We start from the raw sequence: 14,957 nt of genomic DNA, 5'->3' as shown, positions 1-14,957 counted from the left end.
GTCCTGCTTGGATGCTGAATTGATATATTGACACCCCTGAAAAGCAATAAACCGGACTGGCCGCCTAAAATGAAATATAAACATAAAATATCTGAGCTTGCGATTTTTTCGAATTGAAAGATTTTTTTTTTTCCAACTGCTTCTTAACCTAGAACCGAGCCTTTGCTGATTTACTTGCCTCAAAGATGCATTAGATGTGGAGATGGCAATTTAAACACGGCGAGGCGTTCAAGTTCTTGAGGCGCGGCAGTTTAGTTATTACGGCCTGATCAGGCTTGGGCTTCCCATCTCTATGGAGCTTTTACAGCGGATATCCGGTTGTTCCAGCAGCGGTCTTGATGGGTTCAGAGGGCGTTTGGCTGCCCGTTTGATCACTTATAAGTTACTATTTTAACTTCTTTGTCGAAATCGAAAGTACGAGTGACAGAGAATTGCATAAGAACGGTAATTCCAAATTATATAACTTATTTTGTTACACATTTGTTAAAATTTAAAAAGTCTAAGCACTATCAAACTTATAAATTATTTTGACAAGTTATTTAAAAAACTCTCCCAGCTTTTCTAAATGAACTATTGGCAAATTATTGCGTTGACCAAACAAATTATGTATTTACCCTCAAAACATTTTAGGTCTTTACAACTCATCTCTTCTCCTTCATTTCTCTACCTTCTATGTCTGCGCCTTCCTCCACCTTCTCCATTGCTGTCCCCATTGTCGCCTCTATATCTTTTATAGCGGTCGCTCACAGTTGCCTCTACTCCCATCCCCATCGGTCGCCTCCTCCAAACTCATCCTTAACGGTTGCCACCTCCAGTCTCCATCGTTACCTCTTCTATGTTCGTCACTATCGTTCGCTACCAGCGCCTTCATCGTCCGCTTTCATCATTGGCTTCCTCCTCTCATATCTCTCTCTCTCTATATATATAAATTTAACATATATATTGTATTAATATATTTTCTAATAATTGTGTATAATTTATTAACATGTAATTGTAAGTATTTTATCAGTTGAATATTAATTTATAATTTATTTTTATTAAAAATTAATATTTTTATAAATTTTATTTCTATTTTTTAGAAGCACATTCATTTTTGTCTTTTTATTAAGTTCTGATTATCAATTTTTTTTTCAAATTAACAACATAATTATATAAATGACAGATTAAAATATATTTATCCAAATATATTATTAACTTAAATAGTACACAATTTTTAATTTTTACACAATTTATAAGTATAAAAACTTATAAGCTCCTAAAAAAAGGATAAGCCAAACAACCTTATAATTTACTGTCTCATTTGTTTAGAGACAATAATTTTGTATATCGAATAGTTTGGTGAGAGATTGAGGCATTCTTTCTCACGGGAGACTCAATTGTTCGATCTTTCTTTTGTAAGGAAATGTAAAACTTCTTTCGTTGCATACTGATATGGCATCGTTCTCTTTCATAGTTAGTCTTTGATTTTAATTTTTAATGTACCAATAAAAACACACTCATGTCTCACCTCAAATGGCTGTTTATTCGGTTTGGGGGTAAAGATGAGGTATTTCTCCAAATATAGATATATATTTACATATATCTATACATAAAATAACTAAAACCCTAATAAAACGGCTCTTCCTTAACAAACCAATTTGATATATATATTTACATATATTTATACATATATCCTTCTCTAGCTTTTTTTAGTTTTGGATATGGGGCCCGTTTATGGGATCCCCGTTTCCTGTTTGGATAAGGTGTTGATTGAATTTTATATTAGAGTAATCTTTTTTAATTAAAATATAAATAAAAAAAGATAAGATATAAAAAATTATTTAAATTTTTATCATTTTTTATGTATTTTTTAAATTTATCTGATGAATTTTAAAAAATAACTCACGTGACTTCTTATCTAAATTTTTTCAAATATGTTCATCTCTTTCTTTATCGAGATAAACATATTTTGGTCCTTACATATAGGAAAAAATAATACTTGTGTCTTCTAGGTGTATTTTAAAAATTTTAACAAATAGTTTAATAAAAAATTTAGAATATTTCTCAATTTTATTTTAATCATTTTATATTTTTATACAAAAAAAACATTATAACATTATTTTGATATGACTTTATTTTATTAGTTTTAACAAACACTACCTAAAAAAGTTGAAATCTAATGTTAGGCATTACATGTTAATAGTTGATATGGGTCAAAAGCCATAACAAAAAATCACAAGAAGATATATTTGAAATGATTTTTTGATATCTAAGTAAGAGATTATAAAACCTTAAAAAGATGTAAAAATATATTAAAGAACATAAAATATTCAAAAACATCATATCTCATATTGTTGCCATGCTTTTTATTGTTAGCTAACTACAATATTGATAAATAACAAAGTTATTAAGAGATTTAGTTATGATAAAATGATTTATTTTTTTGTGATGAACTTAACTTACTTATTATGAGCTTGACGTTTTTGTAATAAATATCAATGAGATTATATTTTTAATTATTTAAATTATTTATGTGCTATCGAGATAATTAATAACCGGCACCAATAAGGTGGTGATAAAGGTGTTTGTCCTAACTTATTATCAGTGCTTAATTTTTGCCTTCGTTAATTTCATTATTTGAGAGACGAAATGAAGTTAAAACTCAAACTTAGTTGATTTCAATATTAATTAATCATTGTTTAAAGGTTTTTTTCTCGCGATTATCGTTCTTGTGCGGTGTTCTGTTGTTCGTGTTCTGTATTTCGATAAATGAAGTAAATCACAAACGGACCTTTGATCCTTACTTAAGTTGAATATCAAACTCATGATTTATTAGTATTAATTCCAATGTATCAGTTAATCATCACTTGATCTATGTCTCAAAAGCACAAAGATTTTCTTCCTTTGCTAATGATTGAAGGTGAATTATTCGTTCAGCTGGATAATATTTTTCCTTGTTAGTGAATAATAATAAATAACAAACTAAATTAATAAACAAATAAAATTAGTTAATTACTGTTTAGAGCGCACGATGGTCAAATGGCTCCTTTTATCATAGGGCTCAACCCAACCAATAAATGGGCCAGACTTGGAGCCCGGCCCAAGCTTGTACCAAACAAAAAACCCTAGCCCTAACTGAACGTATATATTCGTCCCGCGGGCTACTCGAGCTTCGGATTGCATTTGCATCTGAAGAGGTTGAAGCGGCTCAGTCCCCTCTGCTTATTGCACCTCTTCTCACACATCTTCGGGTATCTTTCTTTCGCTCTCTGAACGCGATGATTTCTTTGTGTTCGCGTTCGATTATGTATAGTGTCTTTTAGTCTCCTAGTGTGGATCTGAGAAGTCTGTATTGATTGATTGATTGTTGTTGGCGTTCTTGTTCGATTTGCTATTGTGATGCAGAAGGCGAAGAAACAATGGCGTACGCAGCGATGAAGCCGACGAAGCCCGGGCTGGAGGAGCCCCAGGAGCAGATTCACAAGATCAGGATCACACTTTCCTCCAAGAACGTCAAGAACCTTGAGAAAGGTCTCATTTTTTTATCATATTTTTTTTGGTTTTCCAGGCATTTTGATTTGTAATTAGCTCTTAGAATGATCCAATATCAGAGAAAGTTCGTGTCAACAGTTCAAACCTGAATATGATTTACTCAGCTATGTTCACATTGATTTTGTTTTATTATCCAATTAGACTATACTGTTGACACCGTACGCGGTAAGCTAGATGGCATTATGGTTCCTTTTTTTTTTTTTCAAACCTTTGTTATTGTAGTACAATATTTCAGTTGAATGTTAGGAGCACAAACAATTTGTCTATGCCATTAACTGCCTTGTTTATCTGTATTTATTTGTTTCTAGTTTCTACAATTACCTGAATTTCAGGTATTTGATGAAAAATTTCCATCGTACCTCTTGTATGGATATTTCTCAGTTGATAATATGTTATTGTTTTTGGGTTTGTTACAATTCGATAGTGTGTGCGGATTTGGTTCGTGGTGCCAAGGACAAGAGGCTGAGGGTGAAGGGACCTGTGAGAATGCCCACGAAAGTTCTTCATATCACTACAAGGAAGTCCCCTTGTGGTGAAGGTACTGTTTTTTTGAACTTCTTGACTAGATAATCTATTTTTATCTGTATTGTGCTTGAGCTTGCCATGGTGCATGGTTTTTGCTTGTAGTTGCAGAAAACACAACTTTAGTTACATCATTTTTATTTGAGTTTTGAATGTGCTTTTATGTTAATCATGTGATGAGGTCTCCTTGGATGGCTTCAGTGGTTGTTTTTTTTTTGTTTTTGTTTTTTTGGGTGCAGTGTGATCAATGCCTCTGTGGTCATTGGTCAATATATGACCTTGACCTTGTTTGGGACTAGTTTAAGTTAAACCTTTTGATTTTACCTTTTAATAACTAATAAATAATATGTTGGCCGGTATATGCTCTTTTAGTATTTTTAAATGCAAAAATTAAGGTGCCAAAATAGTTTAGTAGGCTAATAATCAATCCTCATTTTGGAAATTATCTATTTTTATCTGTATTGTGCTTGAGCTTGCCATGGTGCATGGTTTTTGCTTGTAGTTGCAGAAAACACAACTTTAGTTACATCATTTTTATTTGAGTTTTGAATGTGCTTTTATGTTAATCATGTGATGAGGTCTCCTTGGATGGGTTCAGTGGTGGTTTTTTTTTTCTTTTGGGTGCCGTGTGATCAATGCCTCTGTGGTCATTGGTCAATATATGACCTTGACCTTGTTTGGGACTAGTTTAAGTTAAACCTTTTGATTTTACCTTTTAATAACTAATAGATAATATGTTGGATGGTATATGCTCTTTTAGTATTTTTAAATGCAAAAATTGAGCCAAAATAGTTTAGTAGGCTTATAATCGATCCTCATTTTGAAATTTGTGCTTATGATCTTTGTGTTGTAGGTGTTTGGAACCCTCTTCATCTGTAGATATGAATGGCCAACAATATGATATGTTGTTGTTTTCTTAAATTTCACTGGAGAGAAAAAGTAAAACTAATTATCCACCAACACAAGGAAAAAAGAACAATTATGCTAGTAGTTCCCACGGTAGTCAAAGGCAAGCAGCCTACTGCTAGGTGAGGCTCCTTTACTCAGGCGTCACATAGTTGATCATCTCTGCTGAGGTGTGAGTGCTGCAAGTGCTCGCCTAGGGTGTAACCAATCAAAATCAAAAGAAAAACTGAAGTGAGGGGTTGTCTGTAAAAAGGCATGCAAAAGGTCTCTCAGTTGTAATAAGAAAAATGAAAAAAACAAAAGAGTAAAATCAAATGCACCTGGCTCCTCTGTTGTTCACCTAACTGATCAAAACTCACACTGAGTTCCTCCATTTTTGTTTTTACTTTAGTCAATACTCAGCTATTGTTTGCTATAACTGGAACCCTGTAACACTGTAACCTAATAACTTTATTTATAATATTGTGAATATGATATATTATATAAATTTATATTAGTCATAATATAACTTATATTTTGTGTGTTCATTTTATATATTATATTGTATGTTTTCTTTCCTTTAAGAATTTAACAGTGCCTATTTTTTATATAAGTATTAAACATTTATTATGTAACTTAGATTTGTGTGTTTATGTTGCACATTATGTTGCCTGATTATCTTATTCACATTAAATAGATTTTTATTAATTTTTTTTTGTAAATTTAGTGCCTCCTCAATCGATATTAGGTTCATAGCACCTTAAGGGCGCCTTTTGCCCTTGACTACCTTGGTATTTCCATTAGCACTATAAAGAAAATAAAGATAATATTATAATTTTGAAAAATCTTGAAAGGGAAGATTATTTGGAAGGCAGTGTTATCATCTTCTAGTTGAACATTCTGCCCAATCCCTTTCAAAGATAGTTTTTCCCCTTCAGTTGAACACTCTGCCTGATCACTCTCAAAGATAGTTTTTTCCCTTCGCTAGTTCTTTTAGCCAATATTTTTATGCAGCAAAATTGATGAATAGCAGTTGTTCGTTCCCTTCCTTTTTCCACATATTTAAATGATTGGTTGACAGGTTGCTAAATAGCCATTTGCTGTGATGGTTTTTGGAAGAAGGCATGTTTTTAAAATGATAAATACTTTCAGATAAATGAATGTTATATTTCATAGAGGAGGTTACATGAAAAATATAGATTATCTAATTTTGTTATACTGAAGAAAGCTAGGCTTGAAAATGGCCAGCTTTCCTTTAGAAAAGAAAAAGGCTGGTGGCCAAGTGACCCTAAAGAAAACTGCTGAAAACTGCCTTTTCAGCTTTGACCTGTGGTTTTATGCTTGCTCCCCAAATTCCTCCAATCATAAGCCATTGCTAGGCGTGTGACATTATTGTCAAAAATATAGCAAGTGTGTTAATATTGATTTGGTTTTAACTCATTCCTCCATTCAAAGCCTTTGTCCATTATCTTACAAGTGTGCAAGGGTCACGCCCTGGTATTAGTTTCAAAATAACAATTTGCTAGTTTTGAGTGAGATTGATATTGGTAGTCATTCTTGTTTTTTAGTTTCAAAATAACCTGTGCACGGCGGGTGCCCATTTTTGGTGTCAATTAGTTGAAGTTTGCAGTGTTCGTACTTTTCTTCTTACTATTGGGGATTTTTAGTGCAGCTGGGCATAGCTTGGTTTATGCTCGCCGATGATAATAGAATTTGCAATTGTTCCTATGACAGGCAAATTTGACCATGGCATTTTGTTTACAGGAACTAACACGTGGGACAGATTCGAGCTCCGTGTCCACAAGCGAGTGATTGACCTCTTCAGCTCCCCGGATGTGGTTAAGCAGATCACCTCCATCACCATTGAACCCGGTGTTGAAGTTGAGGTCACCATTGCCGATTCTTAAAAAGGAGTAGCCTATTTCTGTCCAACATGATCATGGAATTGAGATTTCCATCAGAACTTCTGTAGCGAGAGTTTTGCAATTACAATTTTTGATAGTTAAAATGTCAAAGTTTGACGTTTGGAGGCATATGACAAATTCACTGTGTTAAGTTTAAGAAGTTTGAATGCTCTGTCTTCTTATATTCCGACTCTGCCTGAAAATGTCTCTCTTTCTCTCTCTCTCTAGCCTGTTGATTTGGTGATGCAATCAATTTCCAGTTGCCGCCCCCTCCTACGTATCTAAATTAAAGAATGCTTCTCTAGTGACAACCAACCAACCCATTAGGGAAACCATGTTTCACATGTATTCAAATCCTTCGTGAAACGATCATCTTCCAAACTTTGTATCCAAAACATCACATCACAAATCTTAATTACAACAAAACTCAACTTTGCAAAAAGTTTCACCGCAGAAGACCGTGACCGTTTATTCAGGAAAAACGAAGCTACAGAAGTTTATTTTCAACGTTCTTTCGATCGAGAGCTGCTATCTAATATCTATATCGAAGGTGCAGAAGCAGAAACTAAGAAGTGAAGATGCCCTAACACAGGGCCTTGGCCGCTTCAACCACAGCCTCCACAGTAATTCCAAATTCCTTGTAAATCCTTCCCGCTGGGGCACTGGACCCAAACCGGTCAATCCCAATTGCCTTGCCCTTGTCTCCAACAATCTTCCCCCACCCAAATGTGGATCCAGCCTCAACACTCACCCTCGCAGAAGCAGCAGCTGGCAGAACACTCTCCTTGTATGCATCGGGTTGTTGGTCGAACAACTCCCAAGAAACCAACGACACGACCCGAACCGTCTTCCCGGCCTTCCGTAGCTCGTCTCCGGCTTTGGCAGCAATTTCCAACTCTGAGCCGGTTCCGATCAGAATAATGTCTGGCTTGTTACCTACAGAATCGTCCGAGATGATGTACCCTCCTTTCTCCACCCCCTCCATTGATGTTCCCGGAAGGTTAGGGAGCTTCTGCCTTGACAGAGCAAGAATTGAGGGTCTCTTTCTGTTGAGTACAGCAACCCTGTATGCTCCAGCAGTCTCGTTCCCGTCAGCCGGCCGGAGCATCAAAATGTTGGGCATCGCCCGGAAGCTCGACAAATGCTCTATCGGTTGGTGAGTGGGTCCATCCTCTCCCAAGCCGATGGAGTCGTGGGTCATCACGAAAATGACTCCCGCTCCAGACACAGCCGAGAGCCTAATGGCTCCTCTCATGTAGTCAGTGAAGACAAAGAAGGTAGCACAGTAAGGGATCAATCCAGGGCTGTGCAGAGCAATGCCATTAGAAATGGCACCCATGCCATGCTCCCTAACGCCAAACCGGACATTGCGTTCCTCGGGGGTGTCCTTCCGGAAGTCGCCAAACATTTTCATCAGGGTCAAGTTGGAGGAAGCAAGATCCGCGCTGCCACCAAGAAACCCCGGCAGAACTTTCGCGAGCGCGTTCAGACATTGCTGAGAGAGATTCCGGGTGGCGTTAGCAGGACTGTCCGGCGTATAAGTCTAGCACAAAAGGACACAAAAATCGAGCTTCAGAAATGGTGCAGCATTCATTAACATGCACGATCAGAAGCATTAATGCATCACTCACCGGAAGAGCTTTCTCCCAACCAGCAGGCAATTCGCCGTTAATAATACATCTTAGTTCAGCTGCTTCCCCTTTGTATTTCTTCTCGTACTCTTCAAATTTGGCATTCCACTCTGCTTCAAGAGCAGCTCCATCGGGGATATGATGGCTCCAGTGCCTGCCAATTTCAAGAAACTCAATATAAGAGTCTAAGTTGAAGTACTGGGGGTAGAGGAGATGCAACTTTGTTAATAACATATTACTTCCTAACATCCTCCGGCACATGGAATGGCTCATATGGCCACCCAAGGTTCTTCCTCGTGGCATCCACTTCTTTAGAACCCAATGCGCTTCCGTGCACACTGTGCGTGCCCGCTTTGTTCGGGGACCCATAGCCAATGGTAGTCGTCAGCTATACAAGAGCAACGACAAATGGTAAAAAATAAATCGTTTGTAACAAAAATTTTGAAAAAAATTTACAGCATATAAGGAATTTGGTATTATTGGGTGGGAGGGAAGACCTTGATTAAGGTAGGTTTGTCTTTGACAGACTTGGCTTCTTTGATGGCAGCGCGAATGTCATCGTATCCTGTATTGCCATTCTTCACCCATATAACATGCCACCCAAGTCCCTCAAAGCGCTTCTCAACACACTCGGTGAATGCAATCTCTGTGTTACCATCAATGGATATGTGATTATCGTCATAGAAAGCAATCAACTTGCCAAGGCCCCAATGTCCAGCTAGGGAGCAAGCTTCATTCCCAATTCCTTCCATTTGACAACCATCCCCCAATATAGCATACCTAAGAAAACATACAAGTAAACCTCACATGTTTTAGGGGGCGAAAGAAACATACAAGCATCAAGAACGGTTATCCAACTACTTTTTCCTTCTATTTGCTTTAGCCTACTTAAATGAATACATTTTCCTTCTACTAATTCAGCTGCAAATAAGTCAAAACAAAAAATCGTGATCATCTATAATTAAGCAGATGAAAGGACATAACAGGATAGGATGCAACAAGTTTTACGTATAATGATCAACTATCTCATTGTCGGGTTTGTTGAATCGAGCAGCCAAATGCTTCTCTGCCAGGGCCAGGCCTACAGCATTAGCAATACCCTGCCCAAGAGGTCCTACAAAGACAAGAAAATGCAAGTTACGAACGTCTGAAAGTAGTAACTTTTAACATATGTGAACAATTTAAGGAATAAGAGCCAACCTGTTGTTACTTCAATACCGGGGGTCTCAAAATTCTCAGGATGACCAGGTGTTCTGCTCCCCCATTGGCGGAAAGATTTCAAGTCTGCTTCCTAGTTTCAAAATTTGAATAAAATACAGAATAAGTATCTCAATAAAACTTATTTAAGTTTTAGAAGAGAACACAACGTAAATAAAATGAAAGTGCCTTCCAAATACATTAAGCAATTTACGCATCTTTATAATGCTATGCATTCAATAGAAAATAGCAGTGATGACAAATATTATCTTTCCTTTCTGCTTCATCATTAAAAAGAAACAGGCTACATGAAAAAGAATATAGTAATACAGACAGACATTTTTACGCATTTCATCAGCATCCCACAGTTCAGCAGGTTTTCGATCCTTTGCTTCATCGCAACCCGAACCCAACTTTGTCCCAAACGCCAAATGAATGCTTAATTTTTGACAGCCAAAATTGTTGCTTTACCCAGAAATATTTCAGTAAAGTATAGCAAATTTTCTGTGTTTCAATTTCTAATTTCCTGGACAATTAACTGAGCTGCAAGAAAACTCTGCAGTACAATCTTATTCAACCTTCTATTGTTTACACCCTTCTTACTGTTTATTTTCACTGCAAATATTCTTTGCCAATATGATTAGGATCATTGTATGATAGCAACTCCATTCAGGACTGACCCCTTAGTTCGCAAATCACAGAGCATCTTTTACGCATAGCATAAGAAAAATCCAACCCAAGCACGCAGATACCTACTTCTCAATATTCAGCCAGCTTTGGAAAAACAAACATAAGCAAACCCTCAAAATCAAAAGCAAAAGCAAACCCAGTCCCGGGTCACTATCAACCAACCTTGACACTGTCACAAAATCCTTTTCAGAACAAAAACAAACGTCCAAATATAGCCAGGAGGAAAACAAAACAAAACAAAACACAACTGGACTCACACCACTGAGAATAGCCAGAATGGAGACAAATCCAACTGAAAATAGCCAGAACGGAGACAACCCAATTTTTTATTTATTTATTTTTGGGTAATAATAAGAACCCACAATTATTACTTTTCATGTGTGCATTGGATACATTAAGTGTTACACCTAAAAACCGCCAATAATAATCCCAATATACACAATTAGTCAATGGAGTTATAGCCTAAGGTATGTTGGTTAGTTGGAGATCGAGAGTTTAAGTTCGGTGAATATAAGGTGAGTTTCAGTTACTCTTCCACTTAATTTAAGTGGTATAATTTTATTTTAGAAAAATTAACACAATCAATGATCAAGATAAACTCCAAGTAAGAAATATGAAATTTCCAGCAGAGAAAGGAAATGAAACAAATTAAACAAGTGTACCTGAACACTGTCATACCCGGCAAGGTGCAGAAGAGCGTACTGCAACATACAGCCGTGACCGGCGGAGAGCACAAACCGGTCACGGTTGAACCAGTAGGGGTTCTTGGGGTTGAATCTCATCACCTCGTCGAACAATATGTGACCCAAAGGAGCGCACCCCATGGGCAGGCCCGGGTGACCGGAGTTCGCCTTCTCGACGGCGTCGACCGCCAGGAATCGGATCGTGTTGACGGACCTCTCAACCAAGGTGGTGTCAGCGCTTTCCAGCGTCCCCACCGCAGCCGCCCTGACAGTGGCGGGCCGTGATCCGGATTGCTTCCGGATTGTGACGGCGCGTGAGGGGCAGGGCCGGAGCTTGAAGGCCGTGAGAACGACGTGGTCGGGTCGGGTTTTGACCAAGCCATGGTTGGGCGATGAGCGAGAGAGGAGGGCCTGGTAGAGAGAGGAGGAACAGGTGGAAGAAGAAGCCATGGCGAGAGAGAGAGAGAGAGAGAGAGGGAGAGAGAGGTTCTTTCAATAACGAACTGTTGAGTCCTGAATCTGACTACTGCTATATTTTTCCTTCTCTGTTGCTAAAGCAAGACTAATTCTTCCTACTTTTATTTAAGAATCGTAACTTTTATATATATATATATATAAAAATATATCTTTTATTTAATACTATTTTATATATTATGTCATATATATATAAAATAGTATTAAATAATAGATATATATATTTTATCATACAAAATAGTGACAGCTTTCATATTATATATACAGTGCCATTGAATGCTATAATATAATATAATATAATATAGGTTTTGGGCAATTTAGGAATACACTATGTTTTTTTTATTTTATACATATTATACCCAATAACATAACACCATCTAAAATTACAAAATATATTGGAATTCAAAAACATTATTCAAATTAAGACCAAATATGAGATCTGGGTCTTTCTTCCAACCAAATCTCTCTCATCATCCAACGTATTAAAATTGCGACAAGGAAGGACACAAATATTAAAAAAATTGCACAAGGCGACAAACAAAGCAGGCCACGTCACCCATCTCTTTCTTTCTTTTGGTCCAAGCATCATTCTTACTTACTTTATTATTAGTGATCATCGCTAAAGTATTATAATATTTTCTTCACTCATGATCATGCTGTCGTGGGGATTCATTAAGATTTTCTAACATAATAATAATAATAATAGAGGCAGTGGCAGTGGCAGTGGCAGTGAGCAGGCGTGCAAATCAACCGACACAAATTCGAGCTCCAGTTTGAGTCGAGTTTAGAAGCTTGGCTTGAGTTCGATCCAGCTCGAATTATAATTTATTATGAAAATTTTATTTAATAATTAATGTACAATAAAAATAAATAATTTAATAATAAACAAATATATCTAAATAAACTTAACCTGATAATCAATAAATATAACATCGACATGATAATTAAGTAATAATAATTTTATAAATTATAATAAACATAATATTATTTATCGTATAAAAAGATGATTAAATTACTTGTCTAGTTATTTTCAAAATACAACATAATCAAAATTATAACACAACAAAAATATTTCCAATTCAACTTCAAGTTAATTGCTCCAAATATCAATCAGCAATTTGAAATTATAATATTAATCAATAATCATAATTATATATCAAATCACATATATTAACCTACAAAATACCAACACATCAAAAGCTTTCAAGACTCACATATCTTATTTTGTTTCGTGTGACAGAAAAATCTCAGTGATGTTATTATATATATAAAAATATAAAAATTAATATTTTTTACCAATATCAACTAACAAGGTGTTCACGAGTCTATAAGCGACTTAGCTCGTGAGCCTCTATTCGAGACAATTTATGAGCCTATAATTGAGCCAGCTCATGAACCTCTATTCAAACCAACTCGAAAACTAACGAATCAAATTTTATTGAAATCAAGTTTAGCTCGTTTACAAATCGAGCTTCAAAGTTAAATTCAAGTTTATCTCATTTCTCCTAACAAATAAATTTGAACGAGTTTTTATCGAGTCAAACACTAAATCAAGGGCAAACAAGTCGACTCATTTGCACCCCTAGCAATTAGGCACGAATAAAACATTTTTACATAAAAAAATATTATGACAACCACGTAACTTTATTATATTAATATATATCTCAAGAGGAGAGAAAATGAAAAATTTTCGTTGCTACTCATCAAAATAATTTATTTTTTTCATTAATTTATAATTTTATTTAATTTTAATAATTAAATTAAAATTAATTTAAAATAATTGTGATTGTAATGACTTTACATGGTAAATATCATATAATAATAATATTTATAAAAATTATATATACACACAAGCAAAAAAAATATAACGTATTACACATAAATATATATATACATGTTAGTTTTATAAATATTATTATTATTATTATTATTATTATTATTATATAACACCTAATATATCAAATCAATAAAAACACCCTCCTTTTAAATTAATTTTATATATTAGATAAAATTATATCTAATTAAACTAATTTAAATACAATTATCAAAATTAAAAGAATTGAATAAGATTACAATTGAGTAAAAATGATTAAATTATTTTTATGATTAACCCTTAAATAATTGAAAATTTAGAGTGAAAATGATGGAAATCATTGGCAATTGTGAAGGTGTAAAATGACTTAAAATAAAATAATATATACATATAATGTAATATTGATTTAAAATTGGTAATGGAAGCGAATAGATTTAAAAAGAATTATATCTCAAGGAAAAAAAAACCCTATATCTATACCTAGAGAGACAAATAAGAGCATATGTAAATTGAATAAAATAAAAAAAATTAATTAAATTATATATAAGTCCCCGGTCAGAGTTCTTTTTTGTGGTTTCTTACCTCCAAACTCACCTCATTTGAGCCAAATTTGTAGCAGTTGCCATCTCTTTTAGTTACTAGAACAAAAAGATAAAGAATAAACACAGATATCTAAACTCATCCCCAAATTATTTTGATTAATGATAATTTTGGCAAACGGGGTTTGACTGAATTAATTTCTAATTATCTATTTTAGCTATGTAAGGGAATAACACCCTAAAGATAAGGACGCTTGGTATGGGAAATTTTTTTAAATTTATTCATATTAGGAAAATATTTGATTCCCAATATTTATATAATTTTATGTTTGGTTAGATTTAAACATTCTCAACAATGTTAAATATTTTTTTATAAAAATCTTAATTTCCTATGTTTGGTTTAAATGTAATTTCTTGAAAATTAATGTTCTTTTTTTAAAATTACCCTTATTTGATTTTTTATTTAAAAATGATAAATTCCTTTAACTATATAAAATATTAAGACCCACAACATCGTTAAAAAAATATTTTTTTTATACATTATGTATATACATGCATGTGTGTATATATATAATCCATACCAAAAGGGAAATAGGCTAATAAGAATGATCCAGAAACTAAGTACCGTACCTCCCACCCAAATCTAGGGCTTACTATATCCATCTTGATTAAACTATATGCACAGGATAAGTTTGAGCCAATTAAAGACAGGGTTACACGAACACTTCTAAATAAGCCACAAACATGTGAATACATGTATCTATATATGAACATACATACATTTCAACTCAAGAGTAGCTAGCCTAAATTTGGACAAGTACCCTTAGTGCTTTGCTAAGTTTTAGCTCAATTTGGCGCACAGATAACACCCTTGAGCATTCTCAAGAACAAACCTAATTGAGCATTTTCTGATAATTAACATAATGGAATTAGATCTTCAATATCTTTGTTGAGTTCTTAACCATAATTCTATCTAAAAATTTAATCCGTTAGATAGAAAGTTAATTTTTATTTTTTTATACTATCATTTTTACTCTCTGACAACCTTAATTGAGGAAGTGCATTTGGTGTCCCCAAAGGGGTAAATA

The 14,957-nt window shown here is 34.6% G+C and overlaps 2 protein-coding genes across 2 annotated transcripts; one reads left to right on the top strand and one right to left on the bottom strand.

Moving 5' to 3' along the window:
* Window positions 1-3,096: 3,096 nt before the first annotated feature.
* Window positions 3,097-7,029, top strand: LOC127797149 (40S ribosomal protein S20-2). Its single transcript, XM_052329744.1, has 4 exons — window positions 3,097-3,230; window positions 3,385-3,510; window positions 3,956-4,069; window positions 6,703-7,029. The coding sequence occupies exons 2-4, from the start codon at window positions 3,399-3,401 to the stop codon at window positions 6,843-6,845; spliced, it is 369 nt and encodes a 122-aa protein (XP_052185704.1). The 5' UTR covers window positions 3,097-3,230; window positions 3,385-3,398; the 3' UTR covers window positions 6,846-7,029.
* A 187-nt stretch (window positions 7,030-7,216) lies between these two features.
* LOC127797147 (transketolase, chloroplastic-like) lies at window positions 7,217-11,520 on the bottom strand. Its single transcript, XM_052329740.1, has 7 exons — window positions 11,023-11,520; window positions 9,674-9,764; window positions 9,482-9,587; window positions 8,971-9,253; window positions 8,713-8,861; window positions 8,474-8,627; window positions 7,217-8,385 (listed from the first exon to the last, which is right to left on the bottom strand). The coding sequence occupies exons 1-7, from the start codon at window positions 11,491-11,493 to the stop codon at window positions 7,426-7,428; spliced, it is 2,214 nt and encodes a 737-aa protein (XP_052185700.1). The 5' UTR covers window positions 11,494-11,520; the 3' UTR covers window positions 7,217-7,425.
* Window positions 11,521-14,957: the final 3,437 nt, after the last annotated feature.

The sequence above is a fragment of the Diospyros lotus genome, chromosome 3 (assembly GCF_014633365.1).
Source record: "Diospyros lotus cultivar Yz01 chromosome 3, ASM1463336v1, whole genome shotgun sequence".
NCBI lineage: Eukaryota > Viridiplantae > Streptophyta > Magnoliopsida > Ericales > Ebenaceae > Diospyros > Diospyros lotus.
Note: the sequence above shows the minus strand (reverse complement) of the source record. Positions and strands in the feature narration are given on the sequence as shown.